A 15711-nucleotide genomic window follows, 5' to 3' on the forward strand; every position below is an offset into this window, starting at 1 on the left:
CTAATACTAGCCTAATTAAAGTAAGCTTACAGAACACAGGTAAACGTTCTAACCATCTATTACAAGCAAAAGGACACATGATATATTAATCAAAAATATTTTTAGGCTGCTGTCAATTTAATCTAATGCACGGATCCAATATACTGACACATCCGATTTTTTCCCAACTGTTTACATTCACTTAAGACATAACTGACTGTGTTTACGTGAATACTCACTGAGACGGGCATTTTAACAACTTTGTGTTTATTTAAGTGTTAAAGCACAATAAGACGCGAAAGAGAACTTAATTCGGCATTCACACGCTGACTGATAGGCCCTTTCTGTGAGCGCAAGTGTTTGCACAGAAACTTGTCTTAGACAAGCTTGCACGTATCGAAATGACTGTATAAACCGGCCAGACTTAAAAGACAACTTTTCCTTTAAAATAAGACTTCTATGTTCAACAAGTAGAACCAGGTTTAGCTCCTGTTCGAGTGTGACCTTACCTTCCAGGTCAGACGCCACCATATTCTTGAGGCTAGGGATGGAATGGTAGACCAGGAAGCAGGCCAGCATGTTGACATCAGTGTCGTTGTTCATTGGCTGTCTTCTTAAGTATGCTTGTAGCACGCGACTGTTATCTGTTTGCAACGAGAAACAGTGTTGTTGGATTAATAGTTTTAAAATAATCAAGCTTCATGAATTTATTATATGTGCATTTGAATATATAAAGGTGTGGCTGCACCTTTATACTCCCCAAATTAATGACTAAGAAATTCCTGGGCCATAATTCAGATATCACCCACCCCCACCAATTTTTTTAATAATTTTTAAATATTTAAATAAATATTAATATATTTTTAAAATATTTTAATACAAAATTATTCAAATATAATTATAAATTAATACATTTATATTAATGAAAAATACATATAAAATAAATACATTAATAATAATAATTTATTTATTTTGTACAAAGAAAATTAAATGTGGTTTTTGATCATTTAACATTGCATTTTAACATTGACAATTAAGCAAATCAATTCTTCAAGTCACTCTTCAATTCCCATTAATATAATGAAGTAATACCATTGCTCAATTAAAATCAGCCAGAACAATAACCACTGATAATGATAAATAAATATATTAAATATTTCTTTTTTTTATTCAGTATAGTACAGTAATGAGAATAGGGGAGAACAGTAAATAAAAACTGAATGGTACTAAAATTAGACTTTACACAAAATGTAATATATTTTTTTCCTTTAGATTTTGGACTGATCTAATCTAGAAACCTGATGTGATCTAGAAATGTTCTTTAGAGGTTTCATGACATGCACCCTATTAGCCTTTAAGTTGTCAACCCTGCAGAGTATATGTGATTATAGCCTTTCACACTAGCTTAAGGTGTTGACCAAAACACAAAACAAAATGCAGTGAGTGACTAGAGCTGACTAGAGCTGACACAGAATCTCTAAAATAGAAATCTGAGAAAGCACATCTGAGTCACTGTTAATGATGCTGCTGATACTGACCACAAAGCCAGTGATCCAGGGCTCGATCCGCTGAGCTCTTCATGACGGGCAGGAACTCAGAGTTGAGCAGAAGGCCACGGGTCTGACGGTGTGTGTCTCTGAGCCGCTGCTGAAGGACTCTGCTCTCACACAGCTCTAACACCAGCTTCATCTGCCACAGACTGAACGTCTCACACAGATCGCCCTGCTCCAGAGTCCGCACGGCCTACAGAGATGATCACACACACACCAGTTCACACAGAACGTGTTTTAGCGGTTAAAAACAATGACTTCAGGTATTTTAAAGTCGACATTTCATGTATTTTTAATGCCATCTTTACTGGAACTGACCTGGTCAATAGAGATGTGTGTTGGCAGCATTTCTGGGTTTTCCTGCGTCACACATTCATACAGAATTGCTGACAATAAGGCCACTGTCTCCTGCTTCTGTGAAAACAAGACAGCATGTGTAAACTACAGCAACCAGCAACACAACCCATACATGAACTTTCACTTATTTACAAACCTCATGCCTATGAAGTGCATCTGTGGCATGAAGCTGATGACTACAGAAAATAAAGTTCATGTGTTCATTTGTAATCCACATAAGGGAAGCGAAGCATCAAAGTGGGTTATATTTACTCTTATGTTTACTGTATTCATTAATATTTATAGCTACTGTGACACATGCACTGTAGGCAGCATCATAAGATATAAAAAAAGTGGCTCACATGAATCCTTCACAAAGGCAAACTCACATTGAGCTACAATAAGTTAAATGGATAAAATGATCCAAGAAATGTAAATTATAAACGTATTATTCATCTAATATTAAGAAGTATCTCATTTAACAAATGTTATTTTACCCCAAATTTGTATGATATGAATATTGTTTTGTTATTAGAATATCATGCCATTAGTTTAGCAACAAGTTAATGTCAAACTCTATTGATAATACCTTAAGTCTGTGGTGTGGAGTGCTATTAATTTGAGCGGGTGACACTATTGTACTTGCAATGTCACTTATAGTCAGTAGAATGTCTGTTGAGGAGCATCAGAATAAAGTGTTAGCAGATATTAAGTCTACTAATACTCTAATGACTGCTAGTTGACATGTAGTTAGAAAGGTATTTAAGGTTAGTAGAATGTCTAAAGCGGACTATCTAAATAAAACGTAACTGCAGAGCGAATCCAATCAGTCACATGATGGTTAGGATGCGGTCTTAAAAGTTAGATGTCTAAGTAAGATGCAGCGGCTCATTTCTGAGGCTCCAGAAGTCATTTCACATACAATGGGAAAGAAATGACAATAAACGTACGTTGATGTATTACGGTTATACTTTTGAAGCTGAGAGTTTTTATTTGTGGCATCGCCTGCTCACCTGCTGAGCTTCCATTATTTACTATAAACACATTTCCCGTTTGTTTATACACAATGAAGGGGCGAGTTGCATTATTGTATGTTGTATTTGCCAACATACTAGATGGTGTCCAGATGTTCATGGGTTCAGATGGAGAGCATTTGACACATGCGTTTGATATAATTATTTTTTAATCCTGTTCAAAAATGTGTTTTATTAAACGTAAAGTTTTCTAAATCAGTTGAAACTAGTCACTGTATGCCTTACCAACATAATTCCTGTGTTTTTTCTCCATATATACAATCCCTTTCAAGTATCATTGCACATACTGTATCGTGTAAAAGTTACCAGTTTACCGACTTCACATGGTCATGACATGACTAGTGATTTTATCACATTGGTCTCATATTCAGTCATTTTTATTTTTTTATATTTTAACGTTTCTCCTGGTGTAATGCTTCGCCACTTTCATTCTAAGTGCATTGCTCGGGAAAGCAAACTCATAAAGGATAAGAAAGGTGGCAGCTTTAAAATGTAAATTTCTAGTTGAAGTTATCATAAGGGAATATAGGGGAAAAACCTACCCTAGACTCCATATAGTTGATAAATTCATGGATATTTATGGACGTCTTAATTGATTTGCTTTCAAATATTAAACCATTGAGCTTTTATTTTGAAGGAAATTTTGGGTTGTATTATTTTGGATGTCATTCCAATTTGGGAAGATGGTTTGGGGCGTAAGCGACCTAAACTCAGTGCTCACCAGATCATGAGCTGTTCATGTGGAAAAGAATGCAATGCTGCATTTCAAGCCCTGAAACTAGAAACTGCAAATCACACAAATGACCTATTTTGGATCCAAAACATCCATCCAAGTTTCCATCCCATATAACTCTTCACATATTTTTGCTTATTTATGAAAACCGAGGGAGGCCTAAATCATTTTTCAACAACATGAAAAGGATGCTGATGATAAAACGTATATAACAGAACCCAGAACATTCCTTTAAGATGAAAGTGACCCATAATAATCCTCTAAAAATCCATAAACATAAAAACCAAAGGCTGTTGTTCTAAACGCTGATGTGGAAACTCATCATCTGTCATGAAAAGAAAATATTAATTACTACACAATTGCATCCTGCAATGTGTAAATTGAGGCCTTTCACTTTACCTAAACAGTTTTTAAAAGATCAAGTCGTCTCAATTTAGTCTCTGACAGCTATTTAGTATCCACATCTCTTTCCTTACGAATGCAAAAGCTCTGTAGGGACATGAACACTTTTTTCCGACTGCACGAACCAAACAGTTTCCCTTAAAACAACATGTTTATGGTCTCACATGCTTCATGTTTTCCGAGGCTCTGCAGAAGTACTCGGCGAAGGAGACCAAAGCAGCATCTGAGGTGAAGGTTGAGATGGCCTCGGGCTGCGTAGGAGATGGACAAAAGAGTGGGAGGGAAGGGAAAAATAGCTCATTGACATGAAGAAAATTCTTTGCACGAGTTTGAAAGAACACATAATGCTGCATTAATCCAATTAGGAACACAAGACCTCGGCAAACATCCGGAAATATCTTTATACCTTCATCCTCTGTATTTGCATGAACGGTTTAATGCTTGAATTATTTTACAGCTTTACAAACAGACATATGACATGGTAAATATTGACAGACATTGGCCAAACCAGTTTGTGGACAGTAGTTTGTTCGGGCACACAGACCGACCTTAAAAGTGCGCACTTCAGCGCTTCTATTGTTGAGGTTTGGGGCCAGTAAACTCTTCCAGCCTTGAGGGTCGTCCTTGTACGGGAGCTGTCCGGCACGCAGCTTCACGTAGAGAATGCCGTCTCGGGATAAGATGGATCTAGAAAACAGAATGTACTCAAACTACCCTGTTTTTTGTTCACAATTACCTTAAGTTCCGTTCCAAAACCTAGTGAGCTGGCTTGCTCTCTTCATAGGGAGCTGGCTTCTAAAGTAGCATACTAACTGAAATGGAACTTAAAGGGTTAATTCACCCAAAAATGAAAATTATCCCATAATTTACTCACCTTCAAGCCATCCTAGATGTATATGACTTCTTTCAGCCACACACAATCAGAGTTATATTAAAGAATATCCTGATAAATAGAGCTGATATTGAGTAGTTTGAGATGTCAGCATGTCATTAAGCATAAAACTGCACTACCGTTCAAAAGTTTGGGGATTTTGTAATGTTTTTGAAGGAAGTGTATTTCAAAATGCTCACCAAGGCTGCATTTATCTGATCAAAAACATAGTAAAAACAGTAATATTATTAAATATCATTGCAATTTAAAAGAACTGTTTACTATTTAAATATTTTGTAAAATGCAATTTATTCCTTTGATCAAAGCTGAATTTTCAGCATCATTACTCCAGTCTTCAGTGTCACATGATCCTTCAGAAATCATTTGAATATGCTGATTTGCTGCTCAAGAAACATTTCTGATTATTATCAATGTGAAAACAGTTGTGCTGCTTCACATTTTTATGCAAACCGTGATACATTTTTTTCAAGATTCTTTGATGAAAAAACAGCATTTATTTGAAATAGAAAACCTTTGTAACATTATAAATGTCTTTACGGTCACTTTTGATCAATTGAATGCATCCGTACTGAATAAAATAATTAAATTCTAATAACATTTTATTTCTATTAAACTGACATTTTAAAATTATAGTGTGTGTATATATGATGCACAAATTCTGGGTAAAACATTTTAATTTGGTTCATCTATTTATATTAATACTTCCATACTGAGCAAAATAAATATGAACATTTCAGCATCTTGGATGAACTTTTTTTTTTTCATTGAGCTTGTCGCAGTGCATTCTGGGATTGCTTTATTTTAAAGAAAAAGTTGCTGCCCAGTGCCCACCTTTTAGAAAAGTCTTCGCATCTGGACTTTGGCTACGATGCCTCAAAATACAGTCTAGATAGGCAGCTCAGATTATGGAACAAAGTTTAAAGCTGTTTAGTTTGACTCAATCTCTGTTAATCTACATGTAGACTTACTGCAGATGATGGGTTCCTTTACTGATGTCGATGTTTAGCTCCCAATATCTTGGACCTTTCACCTTAATCTGGATGCAAAGAGAAAAAAAATGTAAGGTCAGATTTAGGGAGTTCATATGAGCTATACTGAGGACGTTTAATTTGTTACCCGTTTTAGAAGGTGAAGCTCAGGCAACATGGTGGGAGCCATCAACTCCACGGTTGTCTCTTCGTACCACTGCGTCTCCTATTAAACATATACCACATGCATGCACAAACAGATTAGAAACCCAACGCCTTGCACCACGATGTATACGTCTGCTATGCGTGACTCAATGCCTGCGTGAGCAAAGACGTCTTTGTAATTGCTGTGAACAGCTGGTTCCCTTCCTTTGACTGGCGTCATTTAATTGAAAAGATGAGTCCTCTCAAAGCAGCAGGAGAGACACGGTCAGACGCCACGGTCAACCTTCAACAGTCCTTCGCCATGTTTATCACCCAAGAATCTCTTTGATGTGGCCTAACAGCTGTGGCGGCTAGATGTTGAGCAACGAGCTAATCATGCAGTCTTCAACGACACATGGCATTCAAGCTTATTTATTGAAGAAAAAAATGATTTGAATAAAGAATTGGGATCATGAAACGTGTCAGATCTGAGTGTGTGTTTGCAGTGCACTTTTGAGGAGGCTTTTTGACCTGGAAATGGAGGCTGATGGTCAAATTCATCCTTAATGATATAATATAAACTATAAAGTGGCGCAGTAAATACCTTGTAGGTGACATCTAGCAGAGCGTAGCAGGGTTTGAGAGTGTCCACGTCTACAGGCACCAGCAGACGAGGCTCTGCTGCGAGAACAGCCAGGTGGCGCAACGCCTGGAGGTGATACCTTCAAAGAAGAACAGGAACATATGTTTAGGAGAAACAAAAAAAAGCTGATTAATACTTCTAACCAGTCACTCCTACTAGCCACTTTGGCAGGTTGCATTTTATATATAGGCTAATATACACATTTTTCACTTGTAGTCTTATAAAAAAGGCATCTGAAATAATAAACTAAGTGCAATGTAGAGTTTCAAAAACATAGATTTTTCGATACGGAAATATCTGAAAGACTTCCAATACTCATTTTCCACAGAATAGATACACGATATTGCGGTTTCTTGCTCTCTCATAAATCACTCTGAGTTACACACAAACCCGCCTCTCCTCACTCACTCGTTTCATTTGCTCTGGGATTGTTGGTGTTACAGGGCTTGAATTCCGGCGTGGGATTGCACATAATTTAACTAATTCCCGCAGATTTTAAGATGCATCTCAGTAAACAGTCAAATACACACAAATAATATAAAAATGTGAATATTCAAAACAGTCAGTTATGTTTCAAGTGAAGGTAAACAGTTGAGAAAGAAAACACATGCATGCATGTGTAACAGTATAATGGATCCATGCGTCAGGTCTTAAAGTGACAGCAGTCTAATAAACCTGCTGCCAAATTATGAGATCATATTAAAAATATCTATATGTTTGTCTCCATGGTATCGATGTCAAAATTGTGGCCAGTGAAAATGCTGAGTGGCTATTAACTTGGGAAAACCACTAGCCAGAGTGGCTGGTGAGCAAAAAAGTTCATGTTAAGCCCTGGTCCCAACCTAAAACCAAATCCCAAACCCATCCAGGGTATCCTGACACATAGCCAGTTGTAGTTAGCAACTCTGGAGTACACGTTTCAATCACTGTCAAGTCAAAGGATTATGGTCATCTCTATTATTTGTGGTAGTGGCAAAAATGAAATACAGTCTCTAACCAGAAAATCTGTGTACATTTTTTGCTGCATCCGAATATGCATACTTTTCAACACTATATAGTAGGTGAAAAAAAGTATGTGAGCTGAGTAGTATGTCCGAATTCATAGTATTCATAAAACAGTAGACAAAAAGTATCTGAATGACCACCTACTTCCGGTGAGACTCTGAAGTGCGTGTCTTTACTATCCCATAATGCCATTTGAAAGGATTTGTGAATGGCATTAGTGAAGTGACGAATCTGATGTTGTAGGTCACATAACAACATGGCAGATACAGTGCATTCATTCATACTACACGCATTATACTATATAGCACATACTTTCGGTCGTGAAATAGAATGTGATTTCGGACGCACCTTAGACGTATCGTTTTATTTCAAACTCAAAATTATTTTTAGTAAAATGTGTGCTAGAAAAGTGTGCTTGTGCTCTTTCATTCAAATAAATGGCACTTGCTTTGATATTTTGTCATCTAATGCAAGACATTCACACATTTTTAAGTGTAATACTTTCTGGGCCTAGTGTATAAAATGACACGTTGACACAATGTAGCTACAGGCAATTAAAACAAACACATTCACGATTCTAGGTAACACGTCTCATTTACAGTAAAAGCGAAAGTGGTTTTCCTCAGAAGTGAAGACAATAAAGCCATATTTTCTCACTGTGACGCGTGTGTGTGTGTGTGTGTGTTTGCAACTGATGTGCATCTACCTGTTGTCTGTGCTGTGAGCAGGAAAATGAGGATAAAGTGCACAAAGGAGCGCAGCAATGGCCGAGTTGGAGGTGCTAAGGGTGTACCTGTGGGAAAAAAAAGTATATCAGAAAAATTTCAATCTTGATTAGGTTTTTGACTGACAGCACATTACCAGCTGAGTGAGGGAAACGTAAATCAGCGAACAATGCATGTGAACTGACATTGGAAAATTAGCGCAAAACAAACAATGGACGCACATGCTGCATATTCAATTGTGCCAGGAGGCAATATTTCAGAGTGCATGTGACACACGCAATTGTGTTGCGAGGGGGAAATTGGTCATCCATTGTTCACCGGTACTATTTGTGCTCTTTCAAAGGCCTCACTTAAAATAATGGCCGAGTTGAAGAGTGCACTTGAACAGGTTCTGACAGGACGAGAGGCTCTTACTGTGCATTTCATTGACCTGGTTAGAGGTCAAATTATTTTGCTTTAAAAATGCTCAAGAGCCTGTGTACCAGCCAACCAGACAACCTGCTGCTCACTGCATCACACACACGCGTTTCCATGCATTTGTTATATGCCATTTTTTTCCATATCTACAGCAGCATGAATGTAAGGACACATCTGACATTTTTGGATTAAGGATTTTTAATTTTTTTATTAAAATGTGTCATTCTCATGTTGTTTCTTCCACATTTAAACTTGGTGCATGAAGCATCATTGCAAATTTGACGTCAATGATGATCCTCATGCATCGTGTGACCGAATGTAACTAAATATGTAGAATTGTGAATGACATGAGGATGAGTAAATGGCAAAATTCCATTTTTGGAAACTTCCTTTAATGCATTATTTAGCAAAGAATAAAATGTGGGGTCAAAGGACATAAAGAAGCCATTTCGTGACAGAGGAAGTATTATGATAAAAAGCTATTATCGTACTTTTACAGTCAGAGGACAAAAAGACAATAGTGTTTTATCTGCGGTTATAAATAGCATGAAATATAGCATGTTCTCATGCTTTGCTTGGCCAAATACCAACAACCTTTGTCCTGAGAAATAATTCATGCCTGTGTGGGAGGAGGAACAACCAAAAGTTTAATATAGTGCTGGAGGAATGAGCCCTTAAACCCAGAAACACATTATGCATTTTTCAGCTTCCGGTTCCATCAAGCGAATGGGTTTTTTTTAATGGGTTCTTGAGAAAGGCTAAATTGGACTACAGATGTTGTCGGGGACATTAAACGCCATTATGCTGAACAGATAAACTCATCTATTCAATATTCCACTTTTACAGCCTCGTTGTGTTTGTACTCTTGCTCTTGAAAACTATTCAAATTCAAACTTTGCAACTTTTACCCTCGGTTTCACAGATAAAGGCTCAAGCCTAGTCCCAGACTAAAATGCATGTTTGAGCTGCAAGCAATCTTCAAATATGTCAGCGCCATTGTTTTGTCTCGAGATGCACACCAGTAATGTTTTTTTTCTAAGGCACGTTTAAAAAAAACTACTTAAGGCGAGACACGGCAGGCAAAAACTTTTTCAATTTTGAGATTTGGGGATATTTGTCTTCAATAACATGTCTTCTTTCAGACTTGTGGTGAAAAAAAGTCAGAAATACACATTTAGGTCTTTATTTTACTACACTTTGTCTGTTTGCGTCTGTAGATTTCTCATAAATTCAACAAAAGTTGGCGTTCTAAATCCTCCCGCTGCTCCGCGATCTCTGCCGGCTCCCTGTCATCACACACACCGTTAGAAAGCTCTCTCTCTCCTGTACAATGCTGTCGGATCCAAATATGGTCATTTCCTTTTCCAGCAACCAATCGTGAAAGTAAAAGCGGGGATTTAACTCTAAATGCGCAATCTCATTGGCTGATATAAATCTTTAAAGCCGTTTTCTCAAAATGACTTTTCTCTCATACTCCAAGTCCGAAATCTCCACTTCAGTAGCACCGATATACACCAAACTTTCCAGTCTTGTACCTAGTTATATTATGAAGACATTTACAGAGGGATTTGTAAATATATTATTCCTAGCCTGATTTATATAACATTTTATTCCAAAAAACATTTTAAGGCTACTGACAGTATATTCTGATTTACAGGATAAAACTAGATATCCATAAATCCCTCTGTAATTTTTTTCCCATCTAATATGTGAACACAATGAAAAAATAATTTTGAACCTGGCTTTATCCAATACTCAGATTTCGTTTTTTTTTTAATATATTATATATATATATATATATATATATATATATATATATATATATATATATATATATATATATATATATATATATATATATATATATGCAAATTAGTGCATATTTAATTAGATAATGCCTAATTTGCATATTTAAACATTAAATTACAGAAAACTTGTAATACATTTTTTTCTCATCTTAATGTAGGTAATCAACTGGGAAAGTTTCATGGTGATATCTGCTAGTTAAAAATGTTACCCTATTCACCTGTAGTGTCTCACCTTAAATGTCCTAATTGAACTAAAGCCCAATCCTGGCTTAATCTAAAACCTGTCTGTGAAACCAGGCTGTAGATTTTAAATGAAGATTGAAAGAGTTGTTGGAGGATTATGTTGAAGTCATGTGAACGTGGTGCAGTTCGAAACTTTTCACTTCTGGTAACTATATTTAGGCTTCAAAATTCATAAAAGTTGTGTTCATTTGTGAAAATTATGTTGATGAACAAAACGTGTACAAATAAAAACATTTGTCAGTCACTGGCTTTTGGATTATTACTCATAAATAAGCTCTAATGAAAAATATCAGGGTTATGATAAATGATGTTGGTAGAGCAATCATATCAAACTCAACCAACCTCCCTCCGCCCAGGAAGAGCAGGCCCAGGGCCATGTGATGGGCCATGTGGAAGCCATAGTTCATCTCGCCAAATGTGCGTTTGTGGAGGAAGCGGCACAGCTGCAACACTTTCAAGTTCCCTGAACCGGCCATGACCATAGAAACCGCCAAGAGGACCATGCTCAAGCACGTCTGCAGGTTATACTGCCCTGTCTGGAGGACACCGAAAGTTGTGTGAACTTTGAGAGTTTTGATGGCATCAGGACGGACGCCATTGATGCCAATAAATACTTACTACCGTAGCCGTAGAGGTCGTCAGACACTGCATGAAGTTTCGGGCAAATTTGTACTAAAGGAGAAAGAAACTGCTTAGGATATTCAGAGAACTTTCAGAAAAATCACAAATCTGTGAGGAGGAAGTAAATGTCCTCTTACTAAGCAGTCAAAAGCATCTGAATTTGCAGACCCAGCAAACCGGAATCCCACGGCCAGGCAGCCTCCAGCAATTATATAGTCATGAGCTTGACTGTGGAAACATTGACAACTTTATTTCACTCATCAAAGGAAGAAACCCTCAGACTGTCAAATGGAAATTCAAGTCAGACATGAGGAACATTATTGAAAACACCTCCACATTGAATGAGAAACAGTCTGTGGGCATAAGGATCTCCTACAAACACACAAGACGATAAAAACAAATCAGTCAGAATCGGATGCTACTCACACTAAGGTCTCCATGTTAAGATCCTCAGAGACGGACGTCTGCTCCTGGTTTCCGATGTTTTCCTTGATGATCTGAAAACATGCATATTTTTAGCTTTAATCGTATTAAGGCGAGACACGGCAGGCAAAAACATCGATTTTTCATGTAGTGGTCAGTTTTGAGATTTTGGGCTAGTTTACTCCTTCAATATGTGTTCTTTCAAGCTGCTATAAAGAAAACGTTGAAAATATACATTAAGATGTTTATTTTATTACATTTTGTTTACTTGCGGCAGTAAGTTTCTCCCGAATTTACCAAGTTAGCATTCCAACGCGACACGCCGAGATCCGTCTGTTTACTGAAGTCTGACCGGTATCGTTGTAAAGCTCAGAGTCTCCTGCACAACGCTATGTAACCCAAATATGGGCATTTCCTTTCTATCAGTAACCAATCGTGAATGTCCAAAGGGGGATTTAAAGCTAACGACGATTTCTCATTTAGAGCTGTTTAAATCTTTAACTGTTTTTTTCTTAAAATGAGTTTTTTGTCATTCTCCAGTACAAACATCTCAGCCTATGTAGCACCTGTGTACACCAAACTCTCCAGTTATACACTTAGCAGTATTCTGAAGATATTTTCAGAGGGATTTGTTAATAAATCATTCCTGGCCTGATTTATGTGACATTTTAATCAAAACAATATGTCGAAAATCGATTTTTTAAGGCTATGGGCAGTATATTTTGATTTCCTAGGTAATGAAAGAATATATCCTGAAATCCCTCTTGAATTTTTTTTTTCATCTTGTGTGTAAACAAAATGAAAAAAGAATTTTGCACGTGGCTTTATCATATGTTCAGATCTATCTACCGAAAATATATGCAAAATCGTGCATATTTAATGAGATAATGCCTAATTTGCATAATTAAACATACAAATTTCTAAAACTTGTAATACATTTTTTATATATACTTGTTTAAGTAATCAACTGAGGAAGTTTCATGGTGATATCTATTATTTTAAAATATTACCCTATTCACCTGTAGTGTCTCGCCTTAAAAGGGCCTGACAGAAGCCGCATTTCCATTACCCTTCAAATTGCGCAAATTGAAATTGCGAATTGGAAATACGCTTAATGGAAACGCGTAAATTTCGCAAAAACTCCTGTTTATCGCAAAAAAGTTTTTACGCTCGCATTAGTTGGTTTTTCAGGCAATTCGAAAAAGGAATATTTCGCAAAACTACAATGGAAACAGTTTTTGCGCATTTACAGGTCACCTGGCGTAGATGATGCGGTGTGTTTGGACAGAATACGAGACCGAGTTTTTTATTAAATTCATATAAGACAAAAGAATTACAGGAATAATGGATTCTAAACCTCAAATAAATGCCACAATCAAGACCTCGAAGCAGAAATGAGGGAGAAACACCCAGAAACACCTCATATGTGCCACTCTCAAGTATAATAAGGGTCGTTCCTTACCACTGATGCTTGGAAAACACGCATACATCTCCTTCAATTAATAATAATGGCCAGTGCACTGGCTGGGATATACATAATCCTACCAACGTCCGTTGCCATGGTTTTTGGAATGATTTTACTTATCGCGAGAGGAAAAAATGTAGTTTTAGCATAACATCGGTTAATGGAAACGCCGTCATTTTGCAAATGTTTTTTGGCCACATTTAGAAAAAGAAAAAAAATCGCAAAAGTTTTGCGCAAATCTGTAATGGAAACGCGCCTCATCACGTCATCTCCATTCACTAACAATGACAAATAATGTGTAAGCTCAATGCTAGAAGCCAGCAACAGTAAAATGGAAGACGTTTTGTATTTATTTAAAGTTTTATGCATTTGTGGTTTCCGTAAATGTTCAAGAAAGAAAACGTAACTAAGGAATTTAAGGTTAACAATTTTCCATTGACGTGCATTAATAGAATGTTCAGCATTCAACATTCCAAAAACGAACCGTCAGGGATGATGTCATCAATATTTGAATACTGAATTGTGATCGGCATTTTCTTTTTCACATACACATGCAAAAATAAGAAAATAAAAGCAACTAGATTAACAGAAACAGCCAGTTTTGTACAAAACACTCTCAGAGTTCAGGCTGCAGGGCTTCTGGTCGATTTCCTAAAGCAGATTGAATACAATTCTAAACAAACTGGATAAACTGGAACACCTGCAGCACTGTGAATGTACCTCATTATTAAAAGACACACTTTGAAACATCTCAATAACCTTCCTCTCCTCCCTCCTCTCTTGCTCAATGACCTGCTCACCACCATTACGGCTGAAGTGACCAAACAGTTCCGCTTTTCACAACACAAGCGTTGCTAAATATTTGACAAACCTGTGAACTTACAGGGAATGGGGAAGTAAAACCATGACCTGAGGCAAAAATGTGCTTCCTCTTTTGATAAACTAGTTGGAAACAGAGCGCAAATGTTGGATTTGTTAGAGCTCTGACATACCTGAGGCACATTACTGGTCACCCAATCAGCATTGGGAACGATCTCGTCCCACATGATAAGACATCTGGCCAGCGTCTGTAGAGAGAACAAAGACACAGCTACTAAACACAAAGAGCTTGCAATGGATAAACATTTTATGCTGAATTGTCAAAAAGGAAATATTTGTACATCCCTTTCTTTAGAAGCATTCATGTTTATTGGTTAAATCCTGTATGGCTCTGTTTCAAAACCTAGTGAGCTAGCTTGCCAGATGTCTTCTAAGGGGCTGATCACACAAAGCAGTTTTGCATTTAAAAATGTGAGAATGGAATAAGAAAAAATACCTTTTTTAACTTAGACACGAGATGCGACCGCAAAGGTCAAAGACATCCGTCTAGCGCAGAGGTGCACAAACCTTTAATTATGAAGGGGCCAAAAGTCAAACTTGATTTTGGGCTTGATTTTTTTTATATTTTCAATCAAATTCACTTATATTTTCCACATTTCAATGCAAAAATAAAACAAAAAATATTTGCGAGTTTTGCAGGAATTTTAATAAGAGTATCCACCTAATTTTACAACGTGGAGGCAAGCTTTAAAAATGTTTGTGAATGTGCGAGAGTTCCGATTCATTAGCAGTTATATTATTATTAACAATAATAACAAAGTGCAGTAAATGGTCAAACTATTTGTGCTAAATCCGTGTGTTTATAATTAACAATGTGGTAAGAAATAACAGTTTGTGATATCAAGCAGCATTAATGAGCTGTTTTGTACAGCTAAAAATAACCGAAAGCGGGTGAGGCCAGACACAAAGTTACAAATAACTAAGCAGCTCTTACGTTAAAAATAAGGTTGATAAACCATTTCTCAAATCATTTATAATAAGATCATTTTTATTGACACCATTACAGTATAAATGACCATCTGGGATGCTGTTTTCACAATGCATTATAGGATTGACTTCTCAGTAAAGAATGTACGGTAAGAAAATAAGGTAAGAAGGACATCATAAATTACTACCTTTTGGAAGTCTATGAAGGCAGCATTAAAGTCCTATAATTTTATCCCTTAAAACTCATCTTTGATCACCAAAATTACATATTTAAATATTTTTTCCTGTGAAATAAAATAATAAAATTCTTCATGCCTTAAAATAGCTTGAATGTAACTCTACGCCCTTGGCTTCATTCAGTATACGAGGAACCATGAATATGCAAATTAGCCCTGCCTCCACTCACTCACGCCAGCTCAGAGATCCACTCGGTCAACTTTACTGTAACGCTGCACAGTGGAAATACTGGTTTAATTCAGCCATATATGTTCGAACCAGGAACTGATTCAGAAGAAGT

At 36.8% G+C, this 15711-nt stretch overlaps 1 protein-coding gene and 1 long non-coding RNA gene across 3 annotated transcripts in view; one reads left to right on the forward strand and one right to left on the reverse strand.

The window, feature by feature from the left end:
• The window catches only part of LOC311069640, a 51342-nt gene that overhangs the window by 19434 nt on the left and 16197 nt on the right, over window positions 1-15711 (forward strand). The window lies entirely within an intron of this gene.
• Window positions 1-15711, reverse strand: part of anapc1 (anaphase promoting complex subunit 1) — a 68200-nt gene that overhangs the window by 5807 nt on the left and 46682 nt on the right. Inside the window, exons 34-47 of one of the 2 annotated variants that reach the window (XM_084092935.1) lie at window positions 14381-14455; window positions 11927-11997; window positions 11638-11728; window positions 11501-11551; window positions 11222-11415; window positions 8393-8479; window positions 6643-6760; window positions 6043-6120; window positions 5895-5962; window positions 4583-4721; window positions 4199-4285; window positions 1848-1943; window positions 1518-1722; window positions 489-623 (exon numbers count right to left, since the gene is read on the reverse strand). In XM_084092935.1, the coding sequence (XP_083949061.1) occupies window positions 489-623; window positions 1518-1722; window positions 1848-1943; window positions 4199-4285; window positions 4583-4721; window positions 5895-5962; window positions 6043-6120; window positions 6643-6760; window positions 8393-8479; window positions 11222-11415; window positions 11501-11551; window positions 11638-11728; window positions 11927-11997; window positions 14381-14455 (1495 nt within the window). Of the gene's footprint in view, window positions 1-488; window positions 624-1517; window positions 1723-1847; window positions 1944-4198; window positions 4286-4582; window positions 4722-5894; window positions 5963-6042; window positions 6121-6642; window positions 6761-8392; window positions 8480-11221; window positions 11416-11497; window positions 11552-11637; window positions 11729-11926; window positions 11998-14380; window positions 14456-15711 lie in introns of both variants that reach the window. The other variant, XM_084092934.1, reaches the window with a different exon arrangement.

Source organism: Abramis brama (assembly GCF_963993115.1).
Source record: "Abramis brama genome assembly, chromosome: 19".
Lineage (NCBI taxonomy): Eukaryota > Metazoa > Chordata > Actinopteri > Cypriniformes > Leuciscidae > Abramis > Abramis brama.